This window comes from Nelumbo nucifera, chromosome 3 (genome assembly GCF_055504915.1).
Source record: "Nelumbo nucifera cultivar China Antique chromosome 3, China Antique-T2T, whole genome shotgun sequence".
NCBI lineage: Eukaryota > Viridiplantae > Streptophyta > Magnoliopsida > Proteales > Nelumbonaceae > Nelumbo > Nelumbo nucifera.
The window spans coordinates 23619381-23640188 of NC_142651.1; the positions used below are offsets into that span (position 1 = coordinate 23619381).

The 20808-nt window shown below is 40.3% G+C and overlaps 1 protein-coding gene across 10 annotated transcripts in view; it reads left to right on the plus strand.

Annotated features, from left to right (window-relative positions):
• LOC148801035 (uncharacterized) overlaps positions 1-20808 on the plus strand; it is a 34423-nt gene that overhangs the window by 954 nt on the left and 12661 nt on the right. For 6 of the 10 annotated variants that reach the window (XR_016084025.1, XR_016084024.1, XR_016084026.1 and 3 more), the window contains exons 2-3: positions 8171-10128; positions 10365-11539. The exons of 1 other annotated variant lie outside the window; for it this stretch is intronic. Coding sequence is in view for 6 of the 9 variants with exons in the window: in XM_088901096.1 (XP_088757222.1) it covers positions 11009-11539 (531 nt within the window). In the remaining 3 variants the exon portion in view is untranslated. Of the gene's footprint in view, positions 1-8069; positions 10129-10364; positions 11540-20808 lie in introns of all 10 variants that reach the window. 3 more of the 10 variants (XM_088901098.1, XM_088901099.1, XM_088901097.1) reach the window with 3 other exon arrangements.

Genomic DNA, 20808 nt, shown 5'->3' on the forward strand with positions numbered 1-20808 from the left:
TGAGAAGGTCGGATGTAGAAAGAAATTGTAAAGTGATCTTAGGGTGGATGGTGGATGATGCAAGGAAAGGGATAAATCCATTGGATATACTGGTACACTTCTACGGGAGATTAGATAGCTAGCTTCAAACCTGAATAGTGAATACCTCGTTCAGGTGAGTGAGAAGAATAACCAACTGTTAAGAAGATGAGTAGCGAGTAATGGAGTTAAAATTGGGTGGAGTTGTACTCGGGGCCTTCAATTTCCAAGCCGGCAAGGCAAATCAAGGGACTTTTTTTTTGTAAAAATGGGTGCTTGATAGGGGCTGATCCAAGCAGCTTACTTTTATTCATGCAATAGTAATCTTTTCTCCTGTAACTCATAAAAAATGTAAAACTTTTCTATATACTTTTTTTTTGATGAATGAATATAATTTATTAAAACAGAAATATGAGGCAATACAGTAGACCCAAGAGGAGGCACGAGTTGTTACCTCTTCTAACAAATATAACTTTTCTATATACTTGCTATTGCTAAATCAATAGAGTTTCATTGATTAGTTAATGATGAAACAAAAAATGTAAATGTATTGATGCAGTATGTAATTTTGAAGCGTATATGTACCCCACATAGGCACATAACGCTGCCTGTGCAGTCAACTTGGTGTGTTCATGGGGTGGAAGACGAACAAAGCAAACACAACAAAAAACTTTTGAGCAAGATAGGTTAAGAGGTTTGTGAAACAGGGACTAGAATGGAGAGGTGTTATTCAGAACAGATGATGGAACAAGATTTATTAGATACATAGTAGTGCTGGCTGCCTCCACCCAAAACCAAGAAGGAACATGAGAGTCTTGTAGAAGGGTCCGAACTACACTCAAGGTGTGTCTATTGTTTCTTTCTGCTACTCCGTTTTGTTGTGGAGTACTAGGATAGGATTTTTGGGATTGGATTCCCTATTCTTTCAAATAAGCTTGAAAATCCCCATCAAAGTACTCTCCCCCTGAATCAGATCGTAGGATACATATTTTTCCTTTGAATTGGGTGGCAACATAGGCTTGAAAAAGTTTAAATTTATGATAAACTTCAGATTTCTTGCGGAGGAAATAAATCCAAATAAAGCGAGTGTAGTCATCAATGAAAGTAACAAAATATTTGAATCCCAATCTAGAAGTAACTAGAGATGACCAAACATCACTATATATTAAATAAAAAGGTATTGTTGCATGCTCAGAAGGAGAAGGAAAGGGTAAAATATTACTTTTGCTCAAACAACAAGTAATGCAAGATTTATTAACATTCTTAAAAGAAGCAGTAGCATTAGGTAAACTACCAGAAGCAAATAGATAATCAAGTTTCTTTTTAAAAGGATGACCGAGGTGTTTATGCCACAAGTTCCAGTCATTATTACAACTAAAAGGTTCAAAACTAGATGCAGTAGAAAGCAAACAAGAAGGGGAAACTGAATAAGCTTTCTTCTTCTCAAACTCCAGAGTAAATAGTTGACCCAGTTTACGCCCCTTCCCCTTCACCTCCCCAGTTTGCTAGTCCTGTATCAAACAACCACTCGGGAGAAATCCTTCTTCCCGTTTGATTTGGTTGTCAGGAAAACAACATCAATATTGGAGTCTTTCCTCCCATCAAGTGTGGTCTATGTAGCAAATCTGGTTTCGGCTCTCAGAATTTCCCCAAGAATGGTATCTAAATCAAGAAGAGTTCCTCGGCTCAGGATATTAGACCTGACAACTTCAAACTCAGGTCTGAGATGCATTAGGAAATGCATAACTTTCCTTCTATCAAAGTTTTCCTTCATATACCTCACACAACAATCCGAAGGATTCTTTCCCATGTGTACTAACTCATATTCTGTCCAGAGGTTAATAAACCCTGCATAGTACTCCTGGACCTTTCTCTCTCCCTGATGATATGAGAAGGTATCAACCTCTATTTGGTACTGCCTAGAGGTGTTTGATTGCTGATATACCTTCTTTAGATATTCATACATTTCATAAGCTGTTCTATAACCTCGCATAGGAATGGCAATGCCAATCTCAATGGATCCAAGGATCCATGGTGCAATCTTTGCATTGTCAATTTTCCACTGATTTAAAGCCTTAACATCTGAGCCATCAGGTTTAGGTACAGTTCCGTCTAAATAACCCCAAAGGCCCTTTGCCTCAATATGAAATTAGAAGTTAAACTTCCACAAGGCATAGTTCGATCCATTAAACTTAACAAGAAGGACATCTACTCTTTTTGAAGCCATTATCATAAAGAAAATTGCTGATTTCCAAGATATTATATCAGAAATTGAAGAAGAGATGATGATAGAGAGGTACATTTCGATCAAATGTCCAGAAAAGGAAACTGTCACAGTATGCTGAACCAAGAGAAGGATAAAACCCTTTTTAAATCAAACCAAATTCAACAAAGCTGAAGAGGATCACAAGAACTCCTCTGGGCGACACTAGATGTAGAGTTTCAAGTAGATCTGATGTCTCCAAGTGCAGATCAAAGAGAAAAGATGAAGCTGATGGTGCAAACTCCCAGATTTCAGATCTGTCAAGGTTTGATCGAAACAGCCTTGGGAGAGAAAACTCTAGGGCACAAGAGGGTTCCCACGTATTGTTGAGAAGACCCCTGAATGCCAAAAGATTCAAAGGACAGAGAAGTAAGCTCAGTAGGTCAGATTGTGATCTGCTCTGATACCATGTCAGAGGCTGGTCAAGGTCTGTAAATCCAGAAGAGAAAAAGACAGCCACAAGTTTGTGGGTGTGTCCAATATGGAGCTCGACACCCTAAGAGAGAAATTTATATTAAAAAAGTAAAAGGACCAAATTGTTCTTAGAGTACAAGAGAAGATAGTGTACAAGAAGAAAATAAAATACAACAAGATGTAAATTACAGAAATATCTCTCTCGGCTAATTCTCTTTATCTCTACAATAAAAACAGACCTTGTACAACTAGAGGCTGTACAAAGTGAAAATACAAAAACAAAACACTATACCACTATTTGTGTTTACAAAACGATTTTCATACCCAAAAAGAGAACTGTAATCTGATTTGTTCATTCTAAACTAGCTAATGACCAAGAAAACAGTTTGCCCACAAATTTTTTGCTTCGAGTGGATCACTTCAACGAAGCTCTTGTGCTAGGACACCCCAACAAAACGGTGTCGTTGAAAGAAAAAACTGTCATCTTCTCAAAGTAGCTCGTGGCTTTAATCCATATGAATGTTTTGAAACGTTTTTTGATGGATGCTTTTCTGTGTGTTACGTACATCATCAACCGTATGCCATCTCGGTTACTAGAGTATAAGGCCCCACATCAACTTTTGTTTCCTACAACTCCGTTGTTCCCCATTCGAATGCATGTTTTTGGGTGTGGTTGCTTTGTTCATAACTTGCCACCTACTCGGGGTAAATTTGATCCTCGTGCTATTCCTTGTGTTTTCCTTGGTTACCCTTTATCTCAAAAGGGGTATTGTTGCTATGATCCCACCTCTCGCAAGTACTATGTCTCAATCGATGTATCCTTCTTTGAGAATCAACATTTCTTCTCGGTTTCTCCTCAGGGGGAGAGTAGGGTTGAGGAGATACAGACTCAGATTCAATTACCTCCTCTACCTGACCTTCTTCCATTTCGTGTCTTTCTTCGCCACCACAAAAGCCAACAGAGTTCAAGAGCCATGGAACCTGACACTATGCAACCAACATCATTGGCTTCACCGGAGGTTGATCCTTCCCATCAGCCAGGTACACTTGCTTCTATTGACATGCTTGTTCCTCTCAATGTTGATTCCCCTATCATTAATTATCTCAATGTTCCTATTGCTAAGAGAAAGGGTGTTAGATCTTGTACCACTAATCATCCTATCTCTCACTTTGTGTCCTATGACCATATTTCATCTTCATATCGTGCATTCCTCTCTTTTGTTGACAGTATCCCTGTTCTTAGGAATGTGGTAGACGCTTTATCTAAACCTGAATGGACAGATGCAATGAAGGAAGAGATTGATGCATTACACAAAAATGGCACTTGGGAGTTGGTCGATCTTCCTGAAGGGAAGGAACCAATGGGTTGCAAGTGGGTGTTCACAGTGAAACACAAGACTGATGGAACTGTTGAAAGGTACATGGCCAGACCGGTGGCAAAATGTTTTACATAAGCATATGGAGTGGACTATGCATAGACTTTTGCTCTAGTAGCCAAGATGAACTCTATCAAGATTCTCCTTTCATTGGCAGCAAATCTTGACTAGGAATTTCACCAATTAGACATAAAAAATGCTTTCTTGAATGGTGACTTAGAAGAGGAAGTGTACATGGCCCAACCTCTAGGTTTTTGTGCCAAAGGCAGTGAATAGAAAGTGTTCAGGTTAAAAAAATCTTTATATGGGCTGAAACAATCTCCTCGGGCCTGGTTTAGTAAGTTCCACTTAGCAGTTCAACAGATAGGGTTCAAACAATGCCAGTCATACCAACTCTATTTGTGAAGAAAGGTGAAGGGAAAATTTCTACTCTAATTGTGTATGTGGATGACATAGTGATCACAGGAGATTGGGAGGCTGAAATATAGAGACTAAAAAAGTTCATAGCCACTCAATTTGAAGTGAAAGATCTAGGCCCCTTACGTTATTTCCTTGGAATTGAAGTTGCCCGCTCTCACAAGGGCATCTTTATTTCCCAACCGAAATATGTACTAGATCTACTAGAAGATACAGGCAAACTAGGGGCGAGACCAATTGACTCACCAATTGAATCTAACCATCAACTGGGAGACAGTCAGGGAGAGTTCTTGAAAGATGGAAAGAAGTTTCAGAGACTTGTAGGGAGACTCTTGTATTTGTTTATGACCAGTCCTGGTATTGCTTATGTAGAGGGTGTCCTTAGTCAGTTCATGCACAATCCTAGGACAACTCACCTTGAAGCTGCAAAGAGGATCCTCAGATACCTCAAGAAGTTTCCCGGATCTGGTTTGCTATTACAGAAATATGGACATTTAAAGGTGGAAGTATATACTGATGCTGATTGGACAGGGGCAATTGATGACTAAAAGTCTACTAGTGGGTATTGTGCCTTTGTAGGGGGAAACCTAGTCACATGGAGAAGTAAGAAGCAAAGTGTGGTGGCTAGATCTAGTGCTGAAGCAGAATGCAGAGCTATGTTTCATGGAGTTGCTGAAATCATGTGGATAAGAAATCTGTTAGGTGAACTGGGTTTTGCAGTTAGCAACGCTATGTCACTCTATTGCGGCAATAAGGCTGCTATCAACATTGCAGCTAATCCAGTCCTCTATGATAGGACGAAACACATTGAAGTGGACAAGTGTTTTATTAAAGAGAAACTTGTGAATGGAGAAGTGTGCACCCCATATGTTGGCTCAGAAGAACAACTTGCAGACATCTTCACCAAAGGTCTTCATCATGTGTGGCATAATGATTTGTTTGACAAGTTGGGCATGATTGACATCTATGCTCCAACTTGAGGGGGAGTGTTGAAAAAATTGATTTTATTTTGTTAGGGTCTGTTTGGATGATTAAAGCATTTTTATTTTTTCTGATTCTTGTACTTTACTTGTAGTAGGGCACAAGGGTCATTTCCCTTCTTATTTTTTTCGCCCTATAGATTATAATGAAGCTGGCGCCGCCAGCACTGTTCATTGCCTCTAATCCTTCTTTCTCCTTTCTTTCTCCTTCTCTTCCCTTTTCTTCCCTTCTCGTCTTCTTCTTCTTTAATCTTCAATCGGATTTACTGTCAAGAATGTCCAAAACACTGTTCCAGGGATCATTTGCCAAATAACTTTCCCTCTCTTTCTCAATCCCTGTAAGTGCCACCCTTTCAAAAATATTTCTATCAAAGCTGTGCAACAACCATTGAAAGTAAACAGCCTATACACTTTCACCTAGATATTTTAAGAGAAATTGCCGTGCAATAACAGGTGGTTCACTGATTCATCCACCCTGTTACAGGGTACTACACATTCTGCTGAATTAATCCCCACACCTCTATTTAAAAGCATTCACTGATTCATCTAACCACCGTATATGCACACCCTAATATTACTATTACTATTTACTACTATTTAAACATGAGAAATGCCCCCAATTCCCAAATATATAGTGCATCACTTGGTTCAACAACTGATACATATCGTATGATACAATGCGATATTTTGAACCTTGCATTCCCCTGTCCTTTTGGTCCTGAAAACATGGTTATAATGTCTCCATCACCATCTCTAAACACCCTTCTATGCCTGATAGCCCAGGATTCCCTAGGCTGCATCTATCAAAATTAAGCTTGACTTTACCTGCCTCAGGTGGTTGCCATAGGATTGAAATACTTGTCCTTGAAGTGGAGGAAGATGCTATTTGCATTACAACCAGTTTCTAAGAATATCATTCATGAAGAAAGGCCTAAAAACCTTCATAGTCCTCACCTAATGCACCACTTGAACATAAATACTCCCGATGAGGATCACAGACTTTAGTTCTCTCCTATCACTGAACACTTATCATTCCTCTCCTTCCAAATGGTCTAAAGGATCACGGATCTTGTTCATCTCCATAATAATCTCCTCTCTTACTTGGGAAAGTGATGAAAGACGATTTGAAAAGGCTTCCCAAATCTGCAGGAGTCCACCTACAATCAATGAGAAGGAAAAACCATGCCCAAATACTACCCACAAATGGACAGGAGATTAATAGATGATAAGAATCTTGTCACTTGCATTGCATAGAGCGAATATATTTCTATTTGCTAAGTATAAAGTTCAGAATCATACTTGAAATGAAAATTCACATCCTGGTTTTGTTAGGTATTTTCAAATCTCAACAATCTAGATCCATGCTGTCTCTTGCAGTTGCCATCTTTGTCATCTTTGCATTTTCCTCAAGTACTTAAGTCCACAGTGTGACTTTTCTTTATTCCTTAGAAATTTGAAATTTCTTTAAGTGTCTTATTTCCTTGTAAAATTGCCATGGGAAGTAAACAGAGTTTACCATTTTTTTGTTGTTTTTTTGCTATTTATTTGCCCAAAATAAAGATGTAAAAAAAAAGAAATAAATTGAGCAAAATAGGATGTTTCATTTCCCCCCAACTTTTTTTTGAGCTTATTTTGATACTTGAAACAGCCTAAAATGTTGATCTTCTGACACTAAATGAGTGTCATACTTCATGTACTAAACTTCTAATACACTTTCAGCTGCAACTTCTATTTTGGTGTCCCAATCCAAACCCATTGACTATGCCCCCTACTCACAACAAGTGTTGCATGGACTCTCCTAAACGGATGGTGTGTCCAGGCTAGACATGTGTTGGGCAGTTGGAGTCCGGCACTCCATGGATTCTTGAGGACACTTCTAATGTAACATTTCCTTTTTTATCTTATAGCTTATTTGACATAAATGAACAGCTAATGTATGAGATGAATGCTGTTTTTTGTATCAAATGTTACTTGGTAACAAAGACATGTTAGACCCTTTTTTTGCAGGTATAATATTAGAATTCAAAAAAGATGAACTATATCTGTAGTATATATTTTTTCATTGATGTTAATCTATGTTTTTGACTTTTCTCATCTTGCTGAGCTAGGCTCTTGGATGCACATCAGATTCCAACTCTCGTGCCCATGTCCATGCAACATTGCCCCTAGCCTATGCACCCAAAGTATAAAATGCCAGTTTCAGTGGAAATATCGGTCATCCAAATAAAAGAAATATGTTGGAAATGTCAGAAACTTCATATGGAAATATTGTAAAAATTATAGACACGCCGTGAAATATGCAAAATAATGCTATTCTATTTAATGATAAACGATGCATAGGTAGACTCTATTAAATTATCATCTTGTTCCAAATCATCAAAACTACATGATAGAGTGAGTTCAAGCAAAATTTTGTTGTGAGAGTTGTTTATTTTATTTTACAGTTGTTGGTAGCATGCTATCAGCCTAAGATGCTGTCAGCCAGTGTCTTTTATTTTCTTCTTATTTGTTTGTTAGTAAGGAGTGGCCAGGGGCATAATTGTATTTGTCTCTTATCCTTTACATTAAGTTAATATAATTGATAAGCTGGGCATCGGCCAGCTATTGTTTTTTGATTCCCAATCGAATTTCCCTCTCTCCCTTCTCTTCTCTCTCTTCTCCTCTCCTGTCTCTTCTCTTCTCTCTCATTTCTCTCTATCCAGGAAAAATTACATGGTAGCAGAGCCAGGTTCTGGGCGATAAAGAATCTATTTTCTTTCTCTCTTGATCTCTTGGATGGGTGGAGGACAAAGAAACCTAATTGGACTGATCAGGCCACTTGCTGCTTTTGTTCCCGTTGGTCATAACACCAAGGAAGCCCTAGTAGAAGAAGGGCGATGCTGTAAACACCCTACTTCTCCTTGTTCGATGCAGTGAGAATTAGTTTCTGGGTTTGCACCTTCGAACAGGTGCTGGACAGTTCGATGCAGTGAGAATAAGTTTCTGGGTTTGCACCTTCGAACAGGTTCTGGACAGGGGTATGTATTCCTTTTTTCCTCTGTGGCCAATGGAGTGAAGGCCTTGGTTTTTTGATTTACTTCGTACAGGTGTTAGACAGGAGTATGGGTTTTTTTTATTATTACAGACATGAGTATGTGCTATAGTTGAACTGCGATTTCTGGGCTGTTCTAGTGCCCTGAACCTGAACTGAACTGATTTCTGGGCTGTAGTTCTAATGTTCTAATGGCCAAACCTGAACTGAACTGATTTCTGGGCTGTAGTTCTAATGACCTGATTGCTGGACTGATTGTTGGACTTAGGTGCTGGACATTACTGGTTGCTGTAGTGGAATTAGCCTAATTGCTGGACTGATTTCAGCAGTGTTTTTTTTTGCTCTCATTCCAGAAGTAGAATTTTTGGGGGTTTAGCATTCTGATTGTGTGGGATCAGATCTGGTACACTTGTGATTCTGTTTTTTGTAGTGTAGACCTTCTCCCTTAATGGCAAACTATGATCCAACATCATCTGGGGTTACACCAACCCGTAGCACAGCTGGTATGGGTGGTGAAAACTTGATGTTTCCCATGCCAATTACCCCTCTAAATGGCCTCAATTACCTGGAGTGGGCTAAAAGTGTGAAACTCTGTGTAACAACAAGGGAAAAAGCTGGTTACATAAATGGAAGAGTGAAAGAACCCAAGTGTGAGACAGCTGAACATGATAGGTGGGACCAAGAAAACAGTATGGTGATGTCTTGTCTCCTTGCAGCCATGGAACCCGATGTGAAGAAGAACTTTATGTGGGCCACACTGTTAGTGAGATTTGAGAACAGGCCAAAACTACCTATTCTGAGCAAAGGCATTATGCCAAGATTTACTAGTTGCAAGCTGAATCCTCAACCTGTAAATAGGGGAACCATAGTTTGTCTCCCTATTATTCAGCCGTTACTTCAGTGTGGAAGGAACTGGATTACTATTAGACTATAGAATGGAAACATGATGATGATGCTAAGGCATATAAGAAGCTAGTTTCTCAGCAATGTGTTTTTGCATTCTTGTTGGGGCTCAACCTTGCTTATGAGCCCTTGAGAGTTCAGATCTTAAGAAGTAAGAGTTGACTTCGGTTCAAGAGGTGTATGCTCTTGTTTAATTTGAGGAAAGTAGGCAGAGTGTGATGGTTACAACTGAGGGGGAGCAATAGGTAGCATTGGCTGCAATGGGTAATAACAATATGGGCAAGAAAAGTGACTCCAAGAAGGCTAATGATAAAGATAAGTTGTTTTGTACCCATTGTCAGCGCTCAAGACATACTCGTGACACATGTTGGGAGATTCACGGGAAGCCCAAGTGGGTAGTGAAGAACCAAGAACAGGGTAAAGTGCAAGGTCAGAAGAAGCCGAATACAACACATAATGCAGCACATGTGGCAACCCAGGATACTCAGTTTGTTGGTACTACATGGGACCACTTGACTGGTTCTGACTCCAAGGAAGATATCATGAATTCCTTCAGAGATCACTTGGAGTCATATGGTAGGGCTTTGCAACAGATGGTTAGTTCAGTTACTGGTACTCTTACTTCATTTGTGTCTACATCAGGTAATGCGGTCTCTGCATTCCATGTCACCACTACCACTGACTCCCCTTGGATCATTGACTCAGGGGCCTCTAACCACATGACCGGTAAGCCAAACCTGTTTCAGACTTATAACCTTTTGTCAAGAAGGGACAAAGTGAGGCTTGCAGATGGATCTTTCTCCTCCATTGCAGGCCAAGGATCAATATCCCTTCTCCATGGCCTTAACTTGAATTGCGTATTGCATGTCCCTAAACTTCTTATAAATTTGCTTTCAATCAGTAGTATTACAAACTCTTTAAACTATAGTGTAACATTTTTTCTTGGCTCATGTGTTTTTCAGGATCTAACTTCTAGGAGGACGATTGGTAGAGGGAGCCTAGTGGATGGTCTCTACATTCTCGACAACAAAGCTGGTCTCTCGGTGTCGTCCTCAAAATCATATATTCAGTCAAATAAGAGTCAAATATTTCTGTGGCATAGTCGGTTAGGTCATGTTTCATTTGAAATAGTAAAGTCTTTGCTTCCGGTTTTATTTAAGTCATGTTTAGTGTTAGATTTCCAGTGTCAAACGTGTCAGTTGAGCAATGTAGAATAACTTTTCATTCAAGTAATAAAAGATCCAATTTTACTTTTCATATTGTGTATTCTGATGTATAGGGGCCTATTACTATAATCTCTGAGGGAGGATATAAGTATTTTATCATGTTGATCGATGACTTCTCCTGCTATACATGGGTATTTCCCATGTGTAGTAGAGATGAAGTTCCAAAGATTGTGAAAGACTTCTAGAGGATGGTGTTTACGTAGTTCCATGTTGAAAAACAAATCTTTCAATTAGATAATGCAAATGAATACTTTTATTGTGAGCTCAATGAGTTCTTTGCCTCCCATGGATCTATTCATTGGAGCTCTTGCGCAAGAACACCACAACAAAATGGTGTTGTAGAAAGAAAGAACAGATACCTCCTTGAGGTAGCTCGAGGGATGATGTTACACATGAATGTTCCAAAAAGGTTTTGGTTGGATGCTATACTTGTAGTTGCTTATGTCATCAACTGCATGCCCTCCAGAGTGCTGAACTACATGGCTCCTCATCAGTTGTTGTTTCCTCAGTCTCCTTTATTTTCCATCCCCATGAGAGTATTTGGTTGTTGTGTCTTTGTCCATGATTTGTCTCCTCGTGGTAAGTTAGACCCTCGGTCTATTCCTTGTATCTTTCTGGGGTATCCCTCCTTTCAAAAAGGGTACCGGTGCTTTGATCCCGTTAGTCATAAGTCTTTTGTCTTTATGGATGTGTCTTTTTTTGAGTCTGAACCGTTCTTCCCCGCTTCTTCTCAAGGTGAGAGTAGTGTGGAAGATGAGAAGCAAGTTCAGGTCTGCCTAGTCTCTCTTCCTTCTATTCCGGACCTTGCCCCCTTTCGTGTCTTCCAATGTACACACCGTAGAGATCAGCAATGTGATAGAGATGTGGAGCTACCAAACATTGAGCAATCGACACCGTTAGACTCTCAAGAGGTAAGTCCAAACCCTGTTGTACCTATTGATACCCTTGCACCTACTGTGGATGACTTAACATTCCTATTGCTCAAAGAAAGGGAGTCTGGTCATGCACTACCAAACACCCCATTACCCAGTATGACTCCTATGATCACATTTCCCCCTCATATCGAGCCTTTCTATTTGTAGTTGATTGCATCCCTGTACCCAAAAATGTTCCAGAGGCCTTAAAATACCCTGAATGGACAAATGCTATGAAGGAGGAGATTAATGCCCTCCATTAAAATCAAACTTGGGAATTGGTGGATCTTCCAAGGGGGAAAGACCCCATGGGATGTAAGTGGGTGTTTACAGTTAAACACAGAGCGGACGGGACAGTTGAAAGGTACAAAGCAAGATTAGTAGCCAAGGGGTACACTGAAGTGTACGGGGTTGACTATGATGAGATGTTTGCTCCAGTAGCTAAGATGAACTCAATCCGAGTTCTTCTATCATTAGCTGCTAACCTTGACTGAGAATTGCATCAACTGGACATAAAGAATGCCTTTTTAAATGGTGGCCTAGAGGAGGAGGTGTACATGGTTCAACCCACTGGATTCTATGCCAAGGGAAGTGAAAATAAGGTGTGTAAACTGAGAAAGTCTCTTTATGGTTTAAAACAAACTCCCAGGGCTTGGTTCAGTAAGTTTCTGTGAACTGAATTTAGAGCAAGAAGAAAACAGATCTAGGGGTGTCAAGAATAGTCGACCCCCACCCCAAAGAGTTTCTTTTATATTAAAGAGATAAAAAGTATGTACAGTTACAAGAATGCCCTTAATAAAATAATAAGAACTATGATACTGTACAACAAGAACTACTCTAATAATGTACATCAAGATATATCTTCACACTCCCCCTCAAACTGATGCATAGACATCAGCATCAGTTTGCCCACAAGAATGAGATGTCGACTTTTAGTCATGGCCTTAGTGAAGATGTCAGCAATCTACATGTGAGAGGCAACATGAGGAAGAGATATAAAGCCTGCAACAAGGAGGTCTCTAATAAAGTGACAATCCACCTCGATATGTTTAGTCCTCTCATGAAAGACTGGATTAGATGCGATCTTGATAGCGTTGGTGTTGTCGGCATATAGAGGGATAGGAGTAGGAAGAGAAATACCAAGATCAATGAAAAGTGACTTTAGCCAAACAATCTCGCCACATGCAGAAGACATAGCTCTATACTCGGCTTCAGTGGAAGACTTACAGACAGTTTGCTGTTTCTTGCACTTCCAGGAGATGAGAGAGTCACCCATGAAGACGCACCACCCAGTAGTGAATCGACAAGTGTCAGGTCAACCAGCCCAATCAGCATCAGCATAAACCCTCAATTGTATGGATGAAGAGGAAGAGGAAAACAGTCCCTGAGAGGTTGTGTCTCTAACATAACGGATGATGCGGTGAACCACAGTCATATAAGGTTGTCTCGGGGCAGAGACAAATTGACTGACGACACATCATGTGAAATATTAGGCCTGGTCATAGTAAGATAGATCAAAGAGCCAACAAGCTGACGGTACAAGGTAGCATCAGGAAGGATGAGGCCTTCGGATTTAGATAGCTTGACATTCAGCTCTAGGGGGTATCAACATGCTTCTCATCAGTGATTCCAGCTAGTTTGACGAGATCAGAGGCGTATTTTTGTTGACAAATAAAATACCCTCGACTGATATGATGAACCTTCAAACCCAAGAAGTAAGTGAGAGGACCCAGGTCCTTCATGTGAAATGAGTTATGAAGTAAGGACTTTAGCTCACAAATGCTGTCATGGTCATCCCTTGTTAGGAGCATGTCATCAACATATAATAGAAGAATAGTAATACCCTGGGGTCTTTTCTTAACAAAGAGGGAGTAGTTAGAGGAGCTCTGATTATACCCAGCTGCAATAACATCCCGGAAGCGCTCAAACCAAGCTCTGGGTGCTTGCTTCAGGCGACTGACATGTGAAGGATCACTGCAATATCCAGGTAGAGGTTTCATGTAGACTGTCTCCTTTAATTCACCATGAAGGAATGCATTCTTCACATCTAATTGGTAAATAGTCCAGGAATAAATAGCAGAAATGGCCATAAGAGTCTGAACTATGGTGATCTTAGCAACCGGGGCAAATGTTTCTTCATAATCAATCCCATATTCCTGACTGTATCCTTGGGCAACTAACCGGGCCTTATATCGATCAAGAGAGCCATCTGATTTCAGTTTGATCGTATAGACCCAACGACTTCCAACAATAGAAGCATCTGGAGGAGCTGGCACAAGATCCCAAGTATCATTCTCATAGAGGCCTTGAATTTTGACATCCATAGCTTCTTTCCATTGAGAACTTCTAATGGCTTGCTGATAAGATCTAGGGATATCTGTGGAAGAAAGGACAACAGAAAATGAACTATGGTTTGAAGGAAAACCATAGCGGTCAGGAGGTCGAGAGATACGGGTAGAACGACAAAGTGGAATAACTGAACTACTATCTGAAATAGGAGGATCTTGGGTCAAGGTATCACTTACAGAGAATATTTGAGATGAATGCTCTAGACCGGGTGAAAGGGGGGTTGTAGGCGCAGGAGCCGGGACACGTAGCCGCTTGCGGGTGAAGACAAGAAGATCTCTCTCAGTTGAGGAAGTAGTAGTGTCATTTGAATCAAAGTCCTGCAAAACAGAGATGGAAGGAGCAGACAATCTAGCAACCCCAGCAAAGGAGATATGTTCAAGAAACACAACATTCCGAGAAATCCGAATACAACAAATAGCAGGATCATAACACAAAAATCCTTTGTGGTCAGGACTATATCCCACAAAGGCACACATAGAAGATTGAGCAGTTAATTTAGATCGTTCACGAACAGGAAGATGAACAAAACAAAGACAACCAAAAAATGAAGGCTAGAGAAATCTGGGGGATAACCAAAAAGTTTTTGGAAGGGAGAAGTGTTGCCTAGAACAGAGGATGGAAGAAAATTGATCAAATACATGGCTGTACTGGCTGCTTCTACCCAAAACGAAGTTGGAGTATGGGACTCTTGCAGTAATGTTCGCACAACACTGAGAATGTGTCCGTTCTTTCGTTCAGCTACACCATTTTGTTGTGGAGTGTCTGGGCAGCTGTGCTGAGACTGAATTCCATGACTCCTCAAGTATGCCAGGAAGTCTCCATCTCTATATTCTCCCCCTGAATCTGAGCAGAGGATAGTCACATTGCACTTGAATCGATTTTGCACCATAGTATGAAACAATTTAAATGCACCAAAGCCTTCTAATTTGTGTCGTAGAAAATAAATCCAAGTATATCTGGTACAATCATTTATAAATAATACGAAATATCTGTACCCTAATCGTGAAGTAATAGAAACTGACCAAACATCACTATGTATTATCCCAAAAGGTTTAGTGGCATGTTCAGATGTATGAAGAAATGGTAAAACATGACTTTTATTCAAACGACACGTAGTGCAAGAAGCATCAAAAGGGGGAATTTTATTCTTAATCAAACCAGAGTCAAACAAAAATTTTAATTTTTGGGAATATGGATGACCCAATCGTTTATGCCACAAATCCCAAACATTATTTCTACAACTCAATAGAGAATTAGACAAAGAAGAACTAAGTAAAGCTGAGGATGCCCCCGGTTGAGACTTCTCGAACTCTAGCGCAAATAGACGGGCCCAGCCTACGCCCCTTCCCTTTCACCTTTGCAGTGTACCGGTCCCGTATCAAGCAAGTTGGCCAACAGAAATCAGATTAGTTGGGTACTAAGAGGGTTTTGGAGAGAGGAAAGGATCTGGTTGGTGACAGTTGAAGGGACAGATCATTACTATCAATGATGTCTAACTTTTCATCATTAGTAGTAATAATATGTTTATGGTGAGTTTTAGTGGAAGGGATTGGGTGGTTGAGGTAGGCTTCTGTCATATGGTTGGTGGCACTTGAATCTATAATCCAAGCATGTGAAGGGGAAGAACAATATGCAGAGAACTTACTAGACAAGCCAATAGCAGAGAAAGCAGAGGAAATGGCAGAAGATACCAGTTGCTGAACCCTTTCTTCATCCATGACACTTGTTGATTCACCTTTCACTGAAGACTCACCCTTGGTAGATACAGTGTCTTTTGCTGGTCCATCTGTTGCCTGATAGGCCCAAGGTTGAGTCTTTTTCTGAGAGCCCTTAGCTGGTTGGACTGGACAGTCTGGAATGATGTGACCATGTTGCTTGCAATAGGTACACACATTCTTCTTCTTATAGTGACATGCAATATGTCCAAAACCCTTACACTTATAGCACTGGGTTTTGGAGAGGTCCTTGGGGTTGGCTTCTTACCCCCATGATCAACAAAGGCTGTTTCAGCCCCACCTTCAGCCATCTTCCCATCAAACCCGGCTGTAGTGAGAAGTCTAGTCTCTTCTCTTAGAAGTTCTCCTAAAACAGAATCCATATCTGGAAGTGTTCCCCTACTTAGAATGTTGGACCTGATTATCTCATATTCAGGTCTAAGTCTCATCAAGAACTGAATCACCTTTCTCTTATCAAAGTGCTTCTAAAGATATTTCACACACTCCACTGGGTCTGAGGGTTCAATGCGAACAATCTCATATTCAGCCCATAAATCAAGAAAACCAGAATAATACTCCTGTATCCTCCTATCTCCTTGGTCGTAAGAGAATATTTCTGATTCTATTTGATATTGCTTAGATGCGTTGGACTGTTGATAAACTTTTTCTAGATACATGTACATCTCACATGCTGTTTTCATTCTCCTCATAGGTACAAATATATGATAGTCAATAGAACTCAGAATCCAAGAAATAAGTTTACCATTATCCAACTTCCATTGTTGTAAAGCTTTGGCCTCGGTCTCAGCTGGTTTGGTGATCGTTCCATTCAGATATCCTTCTAGACCCTTTCCCTCAACATAAAAGCCGAAGTGGAACTTCCACGTCCCATAATTCTGTCCATTCATCTTTACAAGAATGATATCACCTCTGTCTGAAGCCATTACAACAAGAAAATAGCACAAATAGGGTTCGGCTGAAGTTTAAAGAAACTAATCTAAAGTAAAACTTGATCCAAAGACAAGTGAAATAGGTTGTAATCAATCCAAGAGAGTAAAAAAATTGAGATAGAAACCCCTTACTTTCACCGGAGATTGTTCAAGATCCAAAACAAAGAAAAGCTGAACACATAGTCCAGAAAAGGAAAGTCTGGGCGCAACCGCCAAGAAGAAGAGTCCAGATCTCTCTCAAAACTTCACGGATCTTTGTAAAAATTTCAGAATATGTTGAGAAGGGCTAGGCGACAACTCCTTTCAATTCTTGCTGCAAACGGAGGTCAAACGAGAGAGGTCCAATAAAATCTCTCTCTCTGGGTGCGCAGAAAACAGAAGAGGAGTTCCTGGATAGATCAAAACAATCCAGGATCACTCGACAGAGATGTAGGTTCTCAATAGATCACGAAGACAAGATGGATCAGAGAGAAGGAAGATCAAAGAGCAACTTGCTCTAATACCATGTGAACTGAATTCAGAGCAAGAAGAAAACAGATCTAGGGGTGTCAAGAATAGTCGACCCCCACCTCAAAGAGTTTCTTTTATATTAAAGTGATAAAAAGTATGTACAGTTACAAAAATGCCCTTACAGGGCTGAAAGATAAAAAGAACAAATAAAATAATAAGAACTAACTGTACAACAAGGACTACTCTAGTAATGTACATCAAGATATATCTTCACAGTTTCATATGGCAGTTCAGCAAGTAGGGTTCAAGCAATGTTAGTCTGATCACACACTTTTTGTGAAGAGATGTTGGGAATAGGTTGCCGTATTGATAGTGTATGTGGATGATATCATCATTATAGGAAATTGGAGTTTAGAAATACAAAAGTGGAAACAATTCCTTGCATCTAATTTTGAAGTAAAAGATCTAGGTCCTCTAAAGTATTTTCTTGGAATTGAAGTTGCTCACTCAAAAAAGGGCATCTTCATTTCTTAAAGGAAGTACACCCTTGATCTGTTACAAGACACAGGCAAGTTAGGCGCAAGGCCAGTAGATACTTCTATGGATGTTGATCATAAATTGGGTGATTGTGATGGTGAACCTCTGAAAGATGTGAAACAGTTCCAAAGGTTAGTAGGGAAGCTGATTTATTTGTCCATGACCCGTCTAGACATTGCCTATTCAGTTGGGGTCCTGAGCTAATTCATGCACTCTCCTAAGAAACCACACATGGAGGTAGTAGAGAGAGTCCTTAGATACTTGAAAAAGCATCCGAGGACAGGTCTACTATTCAGCAAACATAATCACCTAAAGGTGGAAGTCTTTATAGATGCTGATTGGGCAGGTGCTGTGGATGATAGAAAGTCAACAAGAGGGTATTGCACATTTGTGGGAGGAAATCTAGTGACCTGGAAAAGCAAGAAACAAAGTGTTGTAGCAAGGTCAAGTGCTGAAGCAGAACATAGAGCTATGGCATGTAAAGAGACTGGGCCGAATGGGTCCTAGTATCTTCTCTTGTAATATCTTTTCTTTTATTGTTGGCTAATGGGCCTCTCTTAATGGGCCTGTTATTTCTTTTTGTTTAATCTCTTTATGTTATTGCCTAGCTGGCCGCCCACTTAAGGGCATACTTGTCATTACTCTAACTTTAATTCTTAATAAAAAAAGGATTAGAGGAGAAAGGGAAGATAATTCGATTCTTCTTCTTCTTCCTTCTCTTTTCGCCTTCTTCTCTTGTGTTGCTGCTCTTACTTCTCTTCTTCCTTTTTCTTTTAATCTTCAAATTTACACCTAATATTTGAGGACTGATTTACATCTTGGTATCAGAGTAGGTCTATTTCTTCATTTTTTTCTTTCTTCTTCTTTTCCCATACACCCTTAGATTAAGAGAGTGTATGGAGAGATAGATTCTCTATAGTTCAGAGGATCTCTGGCCTAGTTAGTAGAGGGTTTGGAGAGTTTAAATCTGGCTGGATATTGCCAAGAAGCGGTGCTGTTTTGTTGCTGCCCAAAACCCAAGCCGATTAGAGATTTTCGAAGGTACAGGTAAAGGTGAAGCTTTGGATGTGGCGCTCTATGCTTGGGAGGTGTCTTGTGACTCCTAAAGGAGGGCAGTTCAGGTTTGGAAGAGATTGGGAAGTTTTGGTAGGAGCGGCTGCATCTTTTCTCTTCCTCCCCAACAACTGGACGGAGTAAAACCCTAGTTTTCAAGCATATGGGTTATGGTTTGACTTCAAGTTTATAGAGACAAAATTTCTGGTTCTTTGATTTTCGTTTGATTAATGGAGCCATACGGAAGTGAGTTCAAGCAAGTGCCGGTTTCAGGCCTTGGCTTGGTAGATTCCGTTTTGACTGGTGTAACCACAATCAAGCTAGATGGGACAAATTATCTTGCTTGGGTACAGTCTATAAGAATTTATGTCTGTAGTAGAGGAAAACTCGGGTATCTCACAGGTAGTAAAGTGAAACCCGAAGAGACAGACCCTGAATTTGAGAAATGGATGCAAGAGAACTATATTGTCATAGGATGGTTGGTCAATTTTATGCAACCTCATATAAGTCAGCATTATCTCTGGATGTCTTCGGATAAGGAGATATGGGACAGTGTTACTGAGACCTATTCACAGAAGTTGAATGTAGCCAGAGTCTATAAGTTGAAAAGTGATGGTGAAGAACCTAAGACAGGGGGAAAAGAGTGTAGCAATCTACTATTCTATACTGAAATCCCTATGGCAAGAAATTGATGTTATGGAGATAGTTGTATGGGAGAGTAAGAATGATGCTGAAATGTATAGGAAGTTGGTGGAGAGAAATAGGGTGTTTGAATTTCTCACTGGACTCAACCCTGAGTTTGACATTAGTAGGCAAAATACCCTGGCCAAAGATGAGGTTACTCTTTCCCAGGCATATGCTATGATAAGTAGTGAGGAGAGTAGGCTATAATTCCTCTTCCTCCTGTTCTCCAAAGGTGGTATCAAAGGCAGAGATTCAGACATGGGTAGGTTGTTTCCACTCCTACAGAAGAGCCTCTTGCTCTTCCCATCATTACTGAGGTAACAGGTCAGCCTTCTTCTGACCCATCTATAGCTTTCCCAGACCTTGACCTTCCTATTGTTCTCCGCAAGGGCAAGCGGAAGTGTACAGCCCATTGTATCTCCAAACACCTGTCTTACAGCCTTCTCTCTCCTTCCTACTACTCTTTTCTTGCATCTGTTTCTTCCCATGTGATACCCAGGTCCGTACCGGAAGCCTTATCTCAACCTGAATGGAGGGATGCTATAATGGCTGAACTGGATGCTTTGCATAAGAACCATACCTGGGATATTGTTGACTTGCCTGAAGGGAAGGAACCAGTGGGTTGTAAATGGGTGTTTACCATTAAATATCACTCTGATGGCTCTATTGAGAGGTTTAAGGCTAGGCTGGTTGCTAAGGGCTACACTCAAATGTATGGCATTGACTATCTTGAGACATTTGCTCCTGTTGCTAAGATGACCTCAGTCACGGTTTTGTTATCTCTAGCCGCTACTTTTGATTGGCCCCTACACTAGTTTGATGTTAAAAATGCCTTCTTGAATGGAGACCTGCATGAAGAGGTCTATATGTCTTTGCCTCCAGGGGTGTATGGGAAGGAAATGCAAGGCAAGGTGTGTAAACTACAGAAATCTATTTATGGTCTCAAACAGTCTCCTCGGGCTTGGTTTGAGAGGTTTAGGGCTGCTCTTGTCTCCTTTGGCTACACACAAACACAATCTGATCATACCCTGTTCTTGAAGAGAAATGGCTCTCTGGTGACCTTCTTGATAGTTTATGTTGATGATATTGTGGTCACGGGTAATGACACTCAAGAGGTCAGTAAACTAAAAAGGTTTCTCAACTCTGAATTTGAGATCAAGGATTTGGGAGATCTTTGGTATTTTTTGGGCATTGAAGTTGCTAGATCTAAGGATGGTATCTTCATTTCTCAGCGTAAATATGTCCTTGACTTCCTTGCTGAGACTGGTAAACTTGGAGCTAAACCAATCTCCACTCCTATTGATCATAATCATAAGCTTTCTGCTACAGATGGTGAGTTTTTATCTGATAAGGGGGTGTTTCAGAGACTGCTTGGGAAGTTGTTATATCTTTGCATGACTCGGACAGATATTTCCTATGCAGTAAGTGTTATTAGTCAATCTATGCATTCTCCCAGAGATACTCATTTAGCTGCTTGCGAAAGGGTTCTGTGTTACTTGAAAGGTACTCCAGGGAAAGGTATTCTGTT